At 41.4% G+C, this 17,781-nt stretch overlaps 1 protein-coding gene across 2 annotated transcripts in view; it reads right to left on the reverse strand.

The window, feature by feature from the left end:
* Window positions 1-9,710: 9,710 nt before the first annotated feature.
* AQP9 (aquaporin 9) overlaps window positions 9,711-17,781 on the reverse strand; it is a 48,141-nt gene continuing 40,070 nt past the window's right edge. Inside the window, exons 4-6 of one of the 2 annotated variants that reach the window (NM_001205833.3) lie at window positions 17,530-17,648; window positions 15,163-15,380; window positions 9,711-10,869 (exon numbers count right to left, since the gene is read on the reverse strand). In NM_001205833.3, the coding sequence (NP_001192762.2) occupies window positions 10,695-10,869; window positions 15,163-15,380; window positions 17,530-17,648 (512 nt within the window). In that variant the 3' untranslated portion in view covers window positions 9,711-10,694. Of the gene's footprint in view, window positions 10,870-13,108; window positions 13,654-15,162; window positions 15,381-17,529; window positions 17,649-17,781 lie in introns of those variants that run through there. The other variant, XM_015473144.3, reaches the window with a different exon arrangement.

Genomic DNA, 17,781 nt, shown 5'->3' on the forward strand with positions numbered 1-17,781 from the left:
GATTCACCAAAATCAAGGTGCTGGCAACTTTATATTCCTCCCTGGATGCTTCAAAGGAGAATCTTTTTATTTTTTTCTGTCTTTTCTAGCTTCTAGTGACCTTCTTCTTTCCTTGGCTCACGATATGGTTCTCTGTCTTCAAAGCCAGTGGTGGCAGGCTAGTCCTTCTCACTCTGTTCTCTCACATATTCTCTCTTCAGGGGAAGGCATACCTCCCTCCCACAATGTTTTCTTGTTTTCAGAATACAAGGCTTGTGCTTCTTTTGTTACATTTATTTTTTTTTAATTTTTTAAAATTTTATTTTATTTTTAAACTTTACAATATTGTATTAGTTTTGCCAAATATCGAAATGAATCCGCCACAGGTATACCTGTGTTCCCCATCCTGAACCCTCCTCCCTCCTCCCTCCCCATACCCTCCCTCTGGGTCGTCCCAGTGCACCAGCCCCAAGCATCCAGCATTGTGCATCGAACCTGGACTGGCGACTCGTTTCATACATGATATTATACATGTTTCAATGCCATTCTCCCAAATCTCCCCACCTTCTCCCTCTCCCACAGAGTCCATAAGACTGATCTATACATCAGTGTCTCTTTTGCTGTCTCGTACACAGGGTTATTGTTACCATCTTTCTAAATTCCATATATATGCGTTAGTATACTATATTGGTGTTTTTCTTTCTGGCTTACTTCACTCTGTATAATAGGTTCCAGTTTCATCCACCTCATTAGAACTGATTCAAATGTATTCTTTTTAATGGTTGAGTAATACTCCATTGTGTATACGTACCACAGCTTTCTTATCCATTCATCTGCTGATGGGCATCTAGGTTGCTTCCATGTCCTGGCTATTATAAACAGTGCTGCGATGAACATTGGGGTACACGTGTCTCTTTCCCTTCTGGTTTCCTCAGTGTGTATGCCCAGCAGTGGGATTGCTGGGTCATAAGGCAGTTCTATTGTAAATGGAATTGTTTTTATAGTTTTGTTCTCAGATGGTTTGCTTCTAGTGCATAGAAATTGATTTTTGTTTTCTTGATCTATCCTGCAACCTGGCTGAACTCTTATTATATCTAATGACGTTTTTGTGAAATCTTTAGAATATCCTACATGAAATATCATATCATCTTGAAATAGAAGTAGTTTTACTTTGTGTTTAACAATCTACATGTTTTTTATTTCTTTTTCTTGCCTAAATGCTATGACCCCCAATAAAATGTTGAATAGATATACCAGAGTGGACATCCTTGTCTTGTTCCTGATCTTTGGGTGGGGTGTGGGGGTGGGTAGATTTTAGTCTTTCACCATCAAATGTCATGTTGCTTTGTGTTTTTTTTTTTTTTTTTCTTTTTTCTTATAGAGGTTCACTTTCACACATTGGAGAAGGAAATGGCAACCCACTCCAGTGTTCTTGCCTGGAGAATCCCAGGGATGGGTGAGCCTGGTGGGCTGCCGTCTATGGGGTCCCACAGAGTCGGATACGACTGACGTGACTTAGCAGCAGCAGCAGCAGCCCTTTATCCCACTAAAAAAGTTCCCTTCTATTACTACTTTGTTGAGTGTTTTTCTAATAAAAGTGTTTTGAATTTTTGTCAAATGATTTTTCTATTTCTATTAAGATGACAATCTATCCTCCCATGTTTTTCTCTAGAAGCTTTATAGTTTTAGCTTTTATTCTGAAGCCTGTGATCCATCTTGAATTATTTTTCTATGCATTGGGTTACCCTGATGTAGGAGTCAAGGTTTCCTTGTTTCCTAGTTGTTCAGTACCATTTGCTGAAAACAGTTTCCTTTTTCTATTGGACTGCATGTTCTTTATTGAAAATCAATTTACTGCATAAGCGTGGGTCAAAGTCTGAATTCTCTATTCTGTTCCATTTATCTACTTGTCCCTCCTTATGCCAATAGCATACTCTCTTGATTACCACAGCTTTATAGAAAGTCTTCAAATTATCTACTATAAGTCCTCTAACTTTGTTCCTCTTTTTCAAGTTTGCTTTGACTCTTTTAGTTCCTTTACTTTTGCATATATCTTTTAGAACCAGCTTGTCAATTTCTACCAAAAAACATGCTGAAACTTTGATGGGAATCCCATTAAATGTGTAAATCATTTTTATTTTGATGGATTTTCTTATAAATTTGGTAGCTCTATTAGGCAACTAAGTGATTTGGTTAGCTTCTTAATTGAATCTAGACTCTGTAATTCATGAACTAAGCATGGCCCTGTGCAAGTTGCTTGCACCTGAGTATATGAAAAGAATTGTCATTTCTAAGTCAGTCACATGACTTGGATTATTTGTCAGCAAATTTATACTCCTGGAGATTTTTCTTCATCAACTTTTTTAATGGGACTTCCTTGGTGGCACTAGTGGTAAAAATCCTGCCTGCCAACGCAGGAGATGTAAGAGACGTAGGTTGGATCCCTGGGTCGGTAAGATCCTCTGGAGAAAGGACGTGGCAACCCACTCCAGTGTTCTTGCCTGGAGAATCCCATGGACAGAGGAGCCTGGCGGGCTATACTCCATAGGGTTGCAAAGAGTTGGACGCAACTGAAGCAACTTAAGAAAGCAGATATACAGCTGAATTTGTAAATGTGAAATAATAATAGAATTAGCTAACACTTATGAAGAAGAAAGTAAATTCTAGGCTCTATGTTAAAATGTTTCACAGGCATTTTCTTAATACTTGCAACAATACATAGAAAGCAAGTGCTGGTATCATTCCTATTTTATGGACAAAGAGGCTGAGCTTTAGAGGGTCACATAGCTATTCCGCAGTGGCATTCAATCTGGTTGTCTGTAGAGCCTGGCCTCTTGAGAACTAGTCACCAGCCTGTGATTGCACAGACTCCCTTCATGGTATTGTTCCCAAAGGCCAGTGTCTCAGCCACAGAACCTCTACTCCCTGCTCTTGACTCCAGGCTAAGAACAGGCTCCTAGATGGTCTTCTATGTGCATGGTCCTCTTTTCTCCTTGATCCACAGAGGTATTTTTGGCTATAATTTTATCATCTATTAAGTGAGTGAAAGTCACTTAGTCCAACTCTATGCGACCCCATGGACTATACAGACCGTGGAATTCTCCAGACCAGAATACTGGAGTGGGTAGCCTCGCCCTTCTCCAGGGGCTCTTCCCAACCCAGGGATCAAACCCAGGTCTCCCACATTGCAGGCAGATTCTTTACCAGCTGAGCCACAAGAGAAGCCCATCATCTATTAAAATAGAATCCAATTCTCAGTATATCACCAGATGAGATCTGCTAGCTGAGGGCCATAAAAATCTCCTTTGGTACAGGTGATTTCTTTTATGCAAAAGTTGGGAAGTATTGTGCCACTTTTTTATTAGCTTTTATCTTCAAAGGTCTGAAGTCATTGGGCAAAAAGTATAAACAAATAAACAAACAATAGGAAGCATCAAATGCCACTACTCCAAGTGGAGCAGCTTAGGAATTTTTAGGTTTTCACTTACCTTAGCCTGTTACAGTGATTCCCTTGCATAGGGCTGCATAGATGTTAAATATTTGGATGTCTTTTCCACAGTGTGTTTTAGCTTTTAAAGTGTAAGCACTCTATGGAGTATGTATTTTTTGGTGTAACAATAGTCATTAAAGATCTTTTCTAAAATCCAGGTAAATTCAAGACTTCCTCTCTTTCTAAAAATGATTTCACTCCTGGAGATGGCAACTTTTAATAATAGTAGGCAAATGCATTTTCCTTTTGGTATAAAAATGTAAATATTTTGTGAAAAGCTTAAAGAAGGCTTTTGATACAAGGGTACAGAACTGAGATAAACTTGTTCTACAAAATCCCCATGTCTCTCTGAGATATCAGAGTAAATCCCTTGTTTTCAATCTTCACAAATTCCACATTGTTATTAACTGGAGTTGAAGGACAGTCTCACTAGAAATGTGAAGTATGAATGGATATTTGATGATATTAATAAATTATTGATAATTATTCTTGTGTGATAATGGTATTTTGTTTTTTTAAAAGAATCCTTATCTTTTAGATATACATATTAAATATCCATCAATACCATTATATTTCATGTCTGGATTTGCTTCAAAATATAAAATTATCCAGTCAAGGAAAATTTTCCTGGTGGGCCATGGTCCATGGAACCTTGGAGAGTTGGACATGACTAAAAACATTTTAAGTGCATGCCATGTGGCGCTAGTGGTAAAGAAATCACCAGCCCGTGCAGGAGACATAAGAGACACGGGTTCGATCTCTGGGTCGGGAAGATCCTCAGGAGAAGAAAATGGCAACCCACTCCATTATTCTTGCCTGGAGAATTCCAAGGACAGAGGAGCCTGGCGGGCAATAGTCCATGGGGTTGCAAAGAGCTGAACGGGCCGGGGGTGGGGGGAGAAATATCAATAACCTCAGATATGCAGATGATACCACCCTTAGGGAAGAAAGTGAAGAGGAAGTAAAAAGCCTCTTGATGAAAGTGAAAGAGGAGAATGAAAAGTTGGCTTAAAGCTCAACATTCAGAACCCTAAGATCATGGCATCTGGTCCCATCACTTCATGGGAAATAGATGGGGAAACAGTGGAAACAGTGTCAGACTTTATTTCTTTGGGCTCCAAAATCACTGCAGATGGTGACTGCAGCCATGAAATTAAAAGACGCTTACTCCTTGGAAGGAAAGTTATGACCAACCTAGACAGCATATTCAAAAGCAGAGATATTACTTTGCCAACAAAGGTCCGTCTAGTCAAGGCTATGGTTTTTCTAGTGGTCATGTATGGATGTGAGAGTTGGACTGTGAAGAAAGCTGAGCACCAAAGAATTGATGCTTGTGAACTGTGGTGTTGGAGAAGACTCTTGAGAGTCCCTTGGACTGCAAGGAGATCCAAACAGTCCATTCTAAAGGAGATCAGTCCTGGGTGTTCTCTGGAAGGAATGATGCTAAAGCTGAAACTCCAGTACTTTGGCCACCTCATGTGAAGAGCTGACTCATTGGAAAAGACTCTGATGCTGGGAGGGATTGGGGACAGAAGGAGAAGGGGACGACAGAGGATGAGATGGCTGGATGGCATCACTGACTCAATGGACGTGAGTCTGAGTGAACTCCGGGAGTTGGTGATGGACAGGGAGGCCTGGAGTGCTGCGATTCATGGGGTCGCAAAGAGTCGGACATGACTGAGGGACTGAACTGAACTGAACTGAACAGGACTGGAAAAGGTCAGTTTTCATTCCAGTCCCAAAGAAAGGCAATGCCAAAGAATGCTCAAACTACAGCACAATTGCACTCATCTCACACTAATAAAGTAATGCTCAAAATTCTCCAAGCCAGGCTTCAGCAATACGTGAACAGTGAACTTCCAGATGTTCAAGCTGGTTTTAGAAAAGGCAGAGGAATCAGAGATCAAATTGCCAACATCCGCTGGATCATGGAAAAAGCAAGAGAGTTTCAGAAAAACATCTATTTCTGCTTTATTGACCATGCCACAGCCTTTGACTGTGTGGATCACAATAAACTGTGGAAAATTCTGAAAGAGATGGGAATACCAGACCACCTGACTTGCCTCTTGAGAAACCTATATGCAGGTCAGGAAGCAACAGTTAGAACTGGACATGGAACAACAGACTGGTTCCAAATAGGAAAAGGAGTATGTCAAGGCTGTATATTGTCACCCTGCTTATTTAACTTATATGCAGAATACATCATGAGAAACGCTGGGCTGGAAGAAGCACAAATTGGAATCAAGATTGCCAGGAGAAATGTCAATAACCTCAGATATGCAAATGATACCACCCTTATGACATAAAGTGAAGAGAAACTAAAAAGCCTCTTGATGAAAGTGAAGGAGGAGAGTGAAAAGTTGGCTTAAAGCTCAACATTCAGAAAATAAAGATCATGGCATCTGGTCCCATGACTTCATTGGAAATAGATGGGGAAACAATGGAAACAGTGTCAGACTTAATTTTTGGGGGCTCTAAAATCACTGCAGATGGTGAATTTATGCAGCCATGAAATTAAAAGACCCCTACTCCTTGGAAGGAAAGTTATGACCAACCTAGATAGCATATTCAAAAGCATAGATATTATTTTGCCAACAATGGTCCATCTACTCAAGGCTATGGTTTTTCCAGTAGTCATGTATGGATGTGAGAGTTGGACTGTGAAGAAAGCTGAGCACCAAAGAATTGATGCTTGTGAACTGTGGTGTTGGAGAAGACTCCTGAGAGTCCCCTGGACTGCGAGGAGATCCAACCAGTCCATCCTGAAGGAGACCAGTCCTGGGTGTTCATTGGATAGACTGATGCTGAAGCTGAAACTCCAGTACTTTGGCCACCTCATGTGAAGAGTTGACTCATTGGAAAGGACTCTGATGCTGGGAGGGATTGGGGGCAGGAGGAGAAGGAGATGACAGAGGATGAGATGGCTGGATGGCATCACTGACTCAATGGACGTGAGTCTGAGTGAACTCTGGGAGTTGGTGATGGACAGGGAGGCCTGGCGTGCTGAGATTCGTGGGGTCACAAAGAGTCAGACACGACTGAGCAACTGAACTGAACTGAACATGAAGACGTTTGCTACCGGTGCTATCATAAAACATTATTTAAGGTAAATAAATTTCTGCCCACAAACGCAAACATTCCTCAAGTCCTCAAAAGACATAATGTATCCATGGGGTGTCAGACTCTGCTTGGACACCATGTGCATCCTCACACAGTTCCGTGAATTCTTTCATCTAATTCAGTTCACTGATTCATGTTCAGTTTTATGGGGGCCTTCTTTTATGGGGGCCTCGAGACTACCTCTCTTAATAAGAGCTACTCTGTTTCCAGCAACAAGAAAGAGATTGGGGCTTGGTGGATCAGTCTGTCTACTTACCTATCTACTTGTCTTCCTATCTTTTTATCTATATATCATTTATCTATCATCAATTATGTACCTATTTATTTTTATAGAGACTTAGAGAGCCAGTAAGCCTGATCAGGACTACCATGGTTTCTCTCCACACACTGTGATAAATAAACATGTTATCTCAGAAAACTTAAATTCTCAGTTTGAGAAATTATATACAACTTGACCTACAACATCTTTTTGCGGATGATGCTTAGTAGGTTAATTCCATTTAACTTAAGTTCACTTATTAGACATCTTTGACAAATTGCCTGAGATTGAATTAACATGGCCTTTGCTAGGTTCTATACTGGAAACTTTTATAAAAATATTTAGCAACAACTTGTCCCAAATCCTTATGAGTGATTTTCAACTTGTGTTCTGAAGATCCCCCGTGGCATAGACAGAGTTTCTTTCCAGACACCCCTCAGTGGCTGCGCTAGGGGAGTAAGATGATATCACAGGCAGGATAAAACTTACTTCCTCTTCCCGGACCTCTTTCTATTTATAGTAGCTCTGATTGGATACCACATTAAGATTTTATTTGAACAATAGGTTCTGAGGCTAAATAAAACTTGTGAACCATTCTCTATAATAGGAAGCTGTAATTCTTTATCCATGACAACATTTTTGAGCACTGACATGCTTTTAAAAAAGGCAAGTGTGTGTGTGTAAGCAATTTAAAAGTAACAATACTTTATATTTTATTTATTTATTATTATTATTTTTTTTTACTTTACAATATTGTATTGGTTTTGCCATACATCAACATGCATCCACCATGGGTTTACACGTGTTCCCCATCCTGAACCCCCCTCCCACCTCCCTCCCCATACCATCCCTCTGGGTCATCCCTGTGCACCAGCCCCAAGCTTCCTGTATCCTGCATTGAACCTGGACTAGCGATTCGTTTCTTATATGATATTATACATGTTTTAATGCCATTCTCCCAAATCATCCCCCCCTCCCTCTCCCACAGAGTCCAAAAGACTGTTCTATACATCTGTGTCTCTTTTTCTGTCTCACATACAGGGTTGTCGTTACCATCTTTCTAAATTCCATATATATGCGTTAGTATACTGTATTGGTGTTTTTCTTTCTGGCTTACTTCACTCTGTATAATCGGTTCCAGTTTCATCCACCTCATTAGAACTGATTCAAATGTATTCTTTTTAATGGCTGAGTAATACTCCATTGTGTATATGTACCACAGCTTTCTTATCCATTCATCTGCTGATGGACATCTAGGTTGCTTCCATGTGCTGGCTATTATAAACAGTGCTGCGATGAACACTGGGGTACACGTGTCTCTTTCAATTCTGGTTTCCTCAGTGTGTATGCCCAGCAGTGGGATTGCTAGGTCATATGGCAGTTCTATTTCCAGTATTTTAAGGAATCTTCACACTGTTCTCCATAGTGGCTGTACTAGTTTATATTTTAAAGATTGGGTTTTTAAATATGTTGCTTTTACTCCAGTTATTCCTTTCAACAGCTGAGTATTAACTCTGGCTGTTGATGGTTAGAAAAGTCCTACAACCTTTGGCCTTCTGAGACCTCAACTAGTTAGGGACTCATAGAGAAATTCTATGTTTGATAATAAACATGTCTACTAAGTTTTGCAATTGACAAAGAAGAAAGAAGGGGAAATGTTGCAATTCTAGTTCCTAAATAATTACTTTTTTAAAAGATATTTTTGATGTGGATCATTTTTAAAGTCTTTATTGAATTTGTCACAATATTGCTTCTGGTTTATGTTTTCATGGGTTTTTTTTTTTTTTTTTTTTTGGCCAAGAGGCATGTGGGATCTTAGGTGTCCCGATCAGGGATGGAACCCCTATATTGGAGGGCAAAGTCTTATCCACTGGACAGCCAGTGAAGTCCCAAGAATCTGTTTTTTAAAGATAGGTATTTGGCTCTTACTGACTTCTGAAACATGGATGTTCTCTTGGATGAGAACCTGACCTAGGCAAACCCATTTGTAAACTGGGAGAGACAGAGGATTTGAGTGCACGCACCTGGAACAAGAGAGCTTCTTTTTTCCATAAAAAAAAAAAAAAAAAACCTTTCTGTGGTTGATTTCCATAAGCGCACATTTCCTCTTCATAATTCCAGTCATTAATCACCAAGCAGTGTTTAATGAGCACCTGTGGGGATCATAGATTCCACTGTCTGACCTGAAAACTCAAATTTGGGGTCACCTCTTGACTTGGGGTAAGAAGTATAATGTACCCATGGAGTCTGGTTCTGACTCATCTGGCATCTGTTTTTGACAGAACTGGGATCAAGGCACAGGACTTCAGTGTCTTCTCTTACATGTCTGTCTGTTCTTGAATCTAGGGTCTCTTAACCTGCACACTGAAGACATCTGGGTATGAATGGGTACTGCAGAGGAGGGCTATCCTGTGTGTGGCAGGAAGTTCAGCAGCATCTCCAACTTCTACCGACTAGATGCCAATAACACTCCTACCCCAGCTGTGACAACCAAAACTGTCCCCAGACATGGCCAAATGTCCCCTTGCATGGGGTGATAGGTGAGAGTGAGAAGGAGTAAACTGTCCCCTTCTGAGAGCCACTTCCCTCTAACCCTTGAGGACCCCAAGTCTGAGAATCCTACCGGGAATTGCTTGGTCACCACCAGACATGTTTCTCAAGGAAACCCATGTACTTTAACCAAGCCAAAGTTCTCAACACTGGCTACACCCATTTAGAATCAACAAGATGTTTACCAAGTTGTTTTTTTAGAAGTTCCCCAGAGATCTTTATTTGTAGATAGGACAGACAACCTCTGAACTAAGTGTACTTAGCAATCTTATTACTCATAAAAACAAACATGTCACTTATTACTCCAAACAAACATGTCACTCCAAATTTATTTCAAATAGGAAATGCCAGTAGTTTCAGAGCAAGAAGAAATGCCATATGTCAGTCTATTACTGTCTATTAAAGGCCCCTGGAGACTTTTCACATGTGCTTTTTGTTGTTCTGTTACCATTACACAACACTTGAGAAACTGGATGGTTTGGGAATTCTGAGCTTTATGACAGTTTGACCAAAGTGTATCACTTGACGTAGACCAATTTCTCATGCTTGTAATTCACAGACACTTTTTTTCACACTTTTAATTTTATATTGGAGTATGGTCGATTGACAGTGCAGTGACAGTTTCATTTCAGGTGGACAGAAAAGGGACTCAGCCATACATACACATGTATCCATTCTCCCCCAAACTCCCCTCTCATCCAGACTGCCTCATAACATTGAGCAGAGTTCCCTAATTCACTGACTCTTGACTAAAGTGACAGGGAGGTACCTGACCAAGAGGAAATTCCCAGAATGTACAATGCTGGGATGGTCAGGAAGATCAAGACTTAGCAAGACTAAGGGTGGCCTAGGAAGGGTCACCCTTAGTCACCTCTGATAATGTGCTTCAGCAGATGAAAAATATGGGCTACCTCTTCCCTTTGCAGTGTTTCTGGGAATAAAATCAGACAATGGCAGTCTTTATAACTTAGGATCCAGAAGAATGTTGCCCAGGCTGTGTGCAAATTCTGGCGGCTGCCAGTCCCGCTTCTGATGAGCCAGGAGGAGCTGGTCAAACTTTTTGTGCAGTTATTAATCTAATATGTATAGGATGCATTCAATGATGTTCAACTTTCCATGGGACCTTAGGCAACTCAACTTCCGTAAGATTTTGTTTTCTTATTTGAAAGATGAGCAGCTTGATATTTACCCCAAATGGTCACTAGGAGGATTCAATTAGATAACGTGTGTGAAGATGCTTTGTGAAAGGTAAAGCCCAGTAGGTAGCCAACTGTAAACCCAGACCTGAGCACGCTATTACATGATTGCATTCAGTTCATATTTCTCTGGTTTGTCCTCTGGTTGTTCTGCCTCCAAGTCTGGGTTCAGATCTGGGTGGTGGATTTCAATGAGAAGAAAATAGACGAAGCCTCCAGCAGCAGCACCAACCAAAGGTCCCACTACAGGAATCCACCAGAAGTTATTCCCAGCTCTGAAAGCAAACAAAGAAATCAGTGATACATCGCTTGGTCTTCCTTCTAGTATCACTGCTAGTTACTCACTAACCAGCTAGTTGTTCTCCTACTCATGGCTCTTTTTAAATCAGCAAGAGCTAAGTAGAATGGCACTCATGGTAGCTTGGTAGCCAGTATCCTTTCATTGGCTGGACCCTCTTGAGTTGGATGTGCTGGGCTTAAAGGGAGGAGTAGGTTCCCTGCATGGCCTTACTGGTAAGCAAGGTCATCTGCATCCTATGATTGAGGGGATGCTGGAAAAATGTCTGTGTTAATTGCTTAAAGGTACTGTTTTGTAGGATACTGATTTCAGTTGACCAATTCCATTGTTCTGTTAATACCTGTGAGAGAAATGTCCCATTTATTTCCCTTTCAGAAAACATAGCCCCTGAACCCATGGCAGCAGTTGAGGGCATCTAGGGCAAGTTCAGGTCAATTATTTAGGAGTTGCCTTTCCCTCATACTGAAGTGGTGAGTCCTGGGGATTGTGAACGGAAGGGAGATGTGGAGAGATTCCTGGACATGATTGGTGGATGAGGGCAATCATGAGATAAACAATCAGGAAGCATTTGTCAATGAATGAATTAAAAACTCAAAGGTAGATATATGAATTAAATACTAAATATAATTTAATCCCATACTTATATTTTGAGGTCACAGCTTACTCAAATGTATTTTCTGATAAGGATTCCCTCTCCCCTCCAGAAGTTCTCAGTGTCAGTACATTATATTGGAGGTCTAGTTCTGGGAGAAATCAGGTGTCTCTGTGAATTGTCACCATTTCTTTTCGGGACAGAAAGTCCATTTAGATAATTCAGTAGAAAGGACCATGAGTGCTCTGAAGCAAGTAAAACTATACAGTATAGTTGTGTAGTTGTTTAAGGATATGTGCATTTGAGATAAAACTTTTTAAAAAAAGGATAATTATGAACAAAAAGTTCAGGGTAATGCAGAGGAGGCAGAGGAAACAAAAGGAACACAACTCTGCATAGGAATTTCACAGTGTTTTATTTGGGGAACATATTCATGGCTGCTATTTACAATTTTATTTTTAATAACTATACATATTTCCATGGAACTGTTTGTATCAAACTTTTATTAGAAAGAATAATAAAGGAAATGTTATATTATTTAATATAATATTTTTAATAAAACTATTTTTAAAATAATAAAAGGGGGCCTATTCTAGAATCCATGAGACCTAGTTCTAATCTCAGGAGTGTCCTGGGTTCAGAGCACTTAGCACATTGCTGTGTGTGTGTGTGCACACGCTCAGTGGTGTCTGACTCTTTATGACTCTACAGACTGTAGTCGCCAGGCTCCTCTGTCCATGGGATTCTCTACTCCAATAGAGTGGGCTGCCATTTCCTCCTCCAGAGGATCTTCCCAACCCAAGCATTGAAACCAAGTCTCCCATGTTTCCCGCATTGGCAGACAGGTTCTTTACCACTGAGCCACCTGGGATCTCAGGACTACAGAAGGTCTTAAATCTCCCCATCTCTGAGCTTCATACTTCCATCTATACCGCGGTCCTTTCCACCTGTATCATGCAAGCACTCTCTTAGATCCTGAATCTTAGATCATAAATGCAGGCTCCAGGGAAGAGCACTGAGATTGAGCACAGTGGCCACCAGATGGCACTCTTACTGTGCAGGAAAGAGGACGTTGCACTCCACTCTTCACACAGAACTTATCCCATGCCTCCAAATTTTCTATGAAAAGAATTTTCTGTGAGAAGCACCTTCTCTTCAGCACATGCTGCTACTGTTTAATCAGTTGTGTCCAACTCTGCGACCCCCCTAGGCTGTAGCCCACCAGCCTCCTCTGTCCATGGGATTTCCCAGGCAAGAATATTGGAGTGGGTTGCAATTACCTTCTCCAAGGGATCTGCCTGACCCAGGGATCGAACTCACATCTCCTGCTTGGCAGGTGAAGTCTTTACCACTGAGCCACTGGGGAAGCTGTCTTCAGCACATGAAGTGAGTCTGACCACCTCATTTGGTCCATCACTTCCTTTTTTTCCAGCGCTGTTTTGTGGTGAGTCTCTCACTGTCATTTAACAGGTTAGGGGCCAAGATACCTGCCAGCATGCATGTCCTGCTTTCACTGTCTGGACCCTCTTGAACAGGATATTTTGTGCTAAGGTCACAAGGCTTAAATGGACGAGATTTGACGTGGCTTCCTGCCTGGCCTTTCAGGTAAACAAGGTCATGGAAAACCCTGAAAGGATGGAACTCTAGGGACCCTTTGGAATCCTGTTACCTCTCAAAGGTTTTCTTTTGAACTTTTGGTAGAGGATTATCAGTCAGCCTAGCTATTTCATAACTGGTATCTGCCCCTTCTACTCCCTTTTAATTTCTTTTATATAATGATGTCAGATGAATTTTTGGTAAATTGAAGTTCTAAACACATCAAACTTTTGCCCTAAATCCTTTGCTACTCCCTATACTCTATAGAAAAGACAGCAACAAAAATCCCAGAGTCTTGTTCTAGAAATCTAGTCCTCTGTGATCTGAAACAATTGCCCTTCCAAGTTTCTTCATACAGCCTTCCAACTAGACTAGATTGTGTATCATTTTAATATGCTGTCTTTAGATACAGATGCCTCTCTGCTTGAAACAGCCTCTCTGTCCCTGATTGAACATGTCCAAATACTATACAATGCCCCTACTTCCACTCCCATAGTTCCTAAATTTGGAGCTGCAAGTCTTCTCTCAACTCCTGGGGTTAGTCATTTGACAGCTTCAACCTATGTTCACGCTCTGAAACAGAACATAAACAAAGCAGTGAAGGGCAGCAATAGTAAAGGGCATCTTTAGCACTAGGCCTTAAACAAGGGATTAGGAAGCCGCATGGATGAATGAATGCGTGCATGAGGGGGAAAATCCTGATCCTGAGGGATGCGGTGCTCAGAGTTTGGCATTAGGTGATTTCAACATCACAGATGTGGGCTCCTGCCATATACTCAACAAAGCAAAGAGAACAGGCAAGACCTGTTTTAGAACCACCATCACACTTAGAGCTTTGGGTGAATCACCAAGCAAGGCTCAAAGCGAGGCCAGCTCACTCTGGCGCGTCTTTGTTTTAGGCGTCTGTGTGAAGCTCACAGAGGTGTCTTGGTGGCGAGGTGAGGACAGTGGTCTCCTGGAGTGAACCTCAGGAAATTGGAATTAAAGGAAACTCATGGGTTCATTCTGGGCTTTGGAAATAAGGAGACCTTTAACATGTTCTCAATGGTCCACTGGAAGAATACACAGGATCTATCCTAGCTGTGAACGTTGTGTTCCACCTTTTCATGGTCTAGTATGGTCATTCTGGAACAGAGCTCCTCAGCTGTGGCACTCTGAGCATTTTTGTTTGTGGGGATCTGTCCTGGGTACTGTAAGATGCTTAGCAGTATCCCCCGTTGGACTCTACCCACTAGATACTGGTGACAGGTTCTGCCCCCACCATGCCCAGCTGTGACAACCCGAAGTGTCAACATGCATTGCCAAACATCCTTGGGGGCAAAATTACCACTGGCTGAGAACCACTGCTCTAGAAGATTCATTGTGGTGTTTGTTCCTTAAAGATAGGGTATGCTGGGGACTTTCCTGGTGGTCCAAATGGTTAAAAATCTGCCTGGTGATGCAGGGGACATGTGTTCAATCCCTGGTCAGGGAACTAAGATCCCAAATGCCACAGAGCAACTAAGCCTGCGTACCACAACTGGAGAGCTTGTGCACTGCAACAAAAGATTCTGCATGACGTGGTGAAAATCCCGTGTGCCACACTAAGACACGACACAACAAAAGAAAGAAACAAAAAAGACAGGGGATGATGCTTGATTCTTTTTGTATCCTTCATCTCCTAGAACATATGCGGCACAGAGCGTTTATCCATTCTTTTGTTCAATAGCTTTCATTGAATAGCTTTCTATGTGCTGGATCCTATTTCAGTCACTGCAGACAAAGCAGTGAAAACGCGGTTAAGGCCCCTGTCCTCACAATGCTTTCTCTGTAGTGGCTCCAGTGCTGCCAGTGGTGGTGATTAGAATAGCGTCGGTGATTGCTCTCTGTCTCTTTGTCTCCCTCCCCCTTCTCTTTCCCTGTCTTACACACACACACCACATCATAAATCACCAGTGATAATGTTTCACACTTCTGACGAGGGTGCTCTTACCCTCACCCTCCCATCTGCGCTCTCTTGGATCTCTAGGTCGAAGCCCAGCCCTCCCCATTGAGGCGCAGCGTGAATCTTCCTCCCTCTTCCCCGATCATTTTGTTACTTACGTGAACACCTCAAAGCCCCAACCTGCCAAAGCAGTGAAAAGTCTGGGACTCAGGTCTCGAGCCGGGTTCATGGCACAGCCACTGTTCATTCCCAGAGAGGAGGCGATGGTAACAATCAGGAAGCCAATGACAACAGGCTCTAGGCCTCTGGGGACTCCCAAGTTTCTCGAGTCAAAAATGGCAAAGATGACAATGAGGAGGAACATGGTGGCCACTACCTGGGTGAGGAGAAAATGTACGAGGGGTTCAGCTTATATTCTTCCCACTGGCCCACCTCAAAATGTACCCCCTATTGTTAAAAACAAACCTAATAATAAGCAACATACACTGGCTGAGCACTGTGTCAGAGCCTTTTCTTCTTCTTAGCAGTCCTAGACATGAGTGCTAATCTCTCTCTCCTTTACAGACGAGTTACCTGACCGAGGTGACGCAGTCAGTGGCAATCAGGTGTGGATACAGAGAGTTTAACTCTAGACACTCTATCTCAACTACTCTGACCTGTTAAGCTGCTACCAGGTAAATCGAGGGCAAGCTGCAGGCTGGAGAAATGAACAAAGGGGCTCATTCAAATTGGTGAGAAAAACGACGTGAGACATCAATAGATACACAGGCAAAGGAAATGAAACGACAGTTCATAAAAGAAAAATAGATTTGAAAAACAAGTAAGTGGGGAAAACTGATTTGTAATGAAAAAAAAATGCAAGCAATACCAAATATTAGGGAAATGATATCAGTTCTCTCAGGCTTTCCTGGTTGAACTAACCAAGTTATTACTTTTGAAAGCCAATTTAACAATGATTTAGCAATATGTATTTTAAAAAGCCCATAAATGTGTGTACTCAGTTGGACCCAGTTGGATATTTGAGAACTACACCTTGGAAATAATCTAAAATATGGAAAAATAATACAATGAATATGCAGATACATAATTAAGCATTATTTATAGTACTGGAAACCTGGATTCCACATCACCAGGGCAAAAGCAATTGTGTAGTGCCCATTCTATAGTCTATTATACAGCCACTAAAAACAATAAATATGAACTCTGTGTGTACAATGTGATGATTGAATATTTACCTCGATTAACATGAAATATTTTTCTAGGTTAACATGAAAATGAACAGGTATGTTTTAAGAAAAAAAATTAGAAAACAAAAACTATGTGGTAACATTTAAAAAAAAATCGGAGGCCTTCCTTGTGGCTCAGTTGGTAAAGAATCTGCCTGCAATGCAGGAGACTCGGGTTTGATTCGTGGGTCATGAAGATCTGCTGGAGAAGGAAATAACAACCCACTCCAGTATCCTTGCCTGGAGAACCCCCATGGACAGAGGAGTCTGTCGGGCTACAGTCTGTGGGGTCACAAAAGTCAGACACGACTGAGCGACTAAGCACACACATGTGGTAAAATTTAAAAATACTTATGACGTTAGGTAAAAAATTATATGTGTATTACATTTTATACTTGAAAATAACATAAAAGACAAGTTGTAAGGGATTATACAAACAATAATAGCAGGTATCTTGAAGTGATGTGGTATAGTGGGTGTTTCCTCCAGTCTCTACTTTCTAAAATTTCTAAACTATTATTTGGAAATTGTATTACTGTTTTACTGTAACAACTAAATGACAGCCACTCTTTACCAGATACTTATTATGTGCCAGGTACTTCATTGTTTTTTCTCATTAGAACCTCACACAGATTACTGTGAGATAAATCCTATTTATTCACAATTTACAGATGAGGAAAGGAGGATTGAAAGAGGTTAAGAAACTTGCCCAAGGGCACAGAGCTCCTAAGCAGAAGAATCAGGATGAGACCCAGACAAGTGATTTAAGACCAGAACAGTTGTGCTATTGGCTACATGACAAATGCTTGGATGCCCCTTGTTTAAATGTCAAAAAGGAGAGACACTTCTAGCTTCCTGGAGAGTCTAGATAAACCTATACATCTGGGGAGACACCGAGGACCCTCAGCTCGCCTACCACACTTCACAGGTCTTGAACTGAGAACAAAACGTCTTTTCTCCAGATCTCTACATTTACATGATGTGAACAAATGAGACAGTTTCTCAAAGCAAACCCCATTTGCCCGTACGGGGTTGAAAGGTCCACTCCTCCACTTTTCTCTGAACTTTCACATCTGAACTGATGTGAAACAAGGGTACTTTTTAAAGAGGAAGCAGGAAACTCAGTGGTTCAACTTTGGCAAGCACAAGAATTTGTCAGCAAAGCTTGGGTTATACTTAGGGACCTCCAACTTTGGAAACACAGACTTTCCTTTCTGATAGACCTGTAATGTTCCTATGCATCCTCCTTATTAGATTATGTCTTCACTGAACTTGGGTCTTTGTTGCATATACACTTACTTGTTCTGCAAATGCATTCACCAGAGACAGATACGGAGCTGGGTATGTTGCGAAAATGTGTGCTGTTGCATTTTCTCCCACGATGAGCAGTTTTCCACCAGCAAAAGACATAAACGCATCTATGGAAGACAGAGCTCTGGCACATTAGTGTCCTCTGGGCAGAAGAGAGGGAGACTTATGCCAGGTCTTGTGCTGAGCAAGTACAGACAAATAGCCAGGTTCAGTTTGGCAGATCCATATCATTTGCCTCTC

Source organism: Bos taurus, chromosome 10 (assembly GCF_002263795.3).
Source record: "Bos taurus isolate L1 Dominette 01449 registration number 42190680 breed Hereford chromosome 10, ARS-UCD2.0, whole genome shotgun sequence".
NCBI lineage: Eukaryota > Metazoa > Chordata > Mammalia > Artiodactyla > Bovidae > Bos > Bos taurus.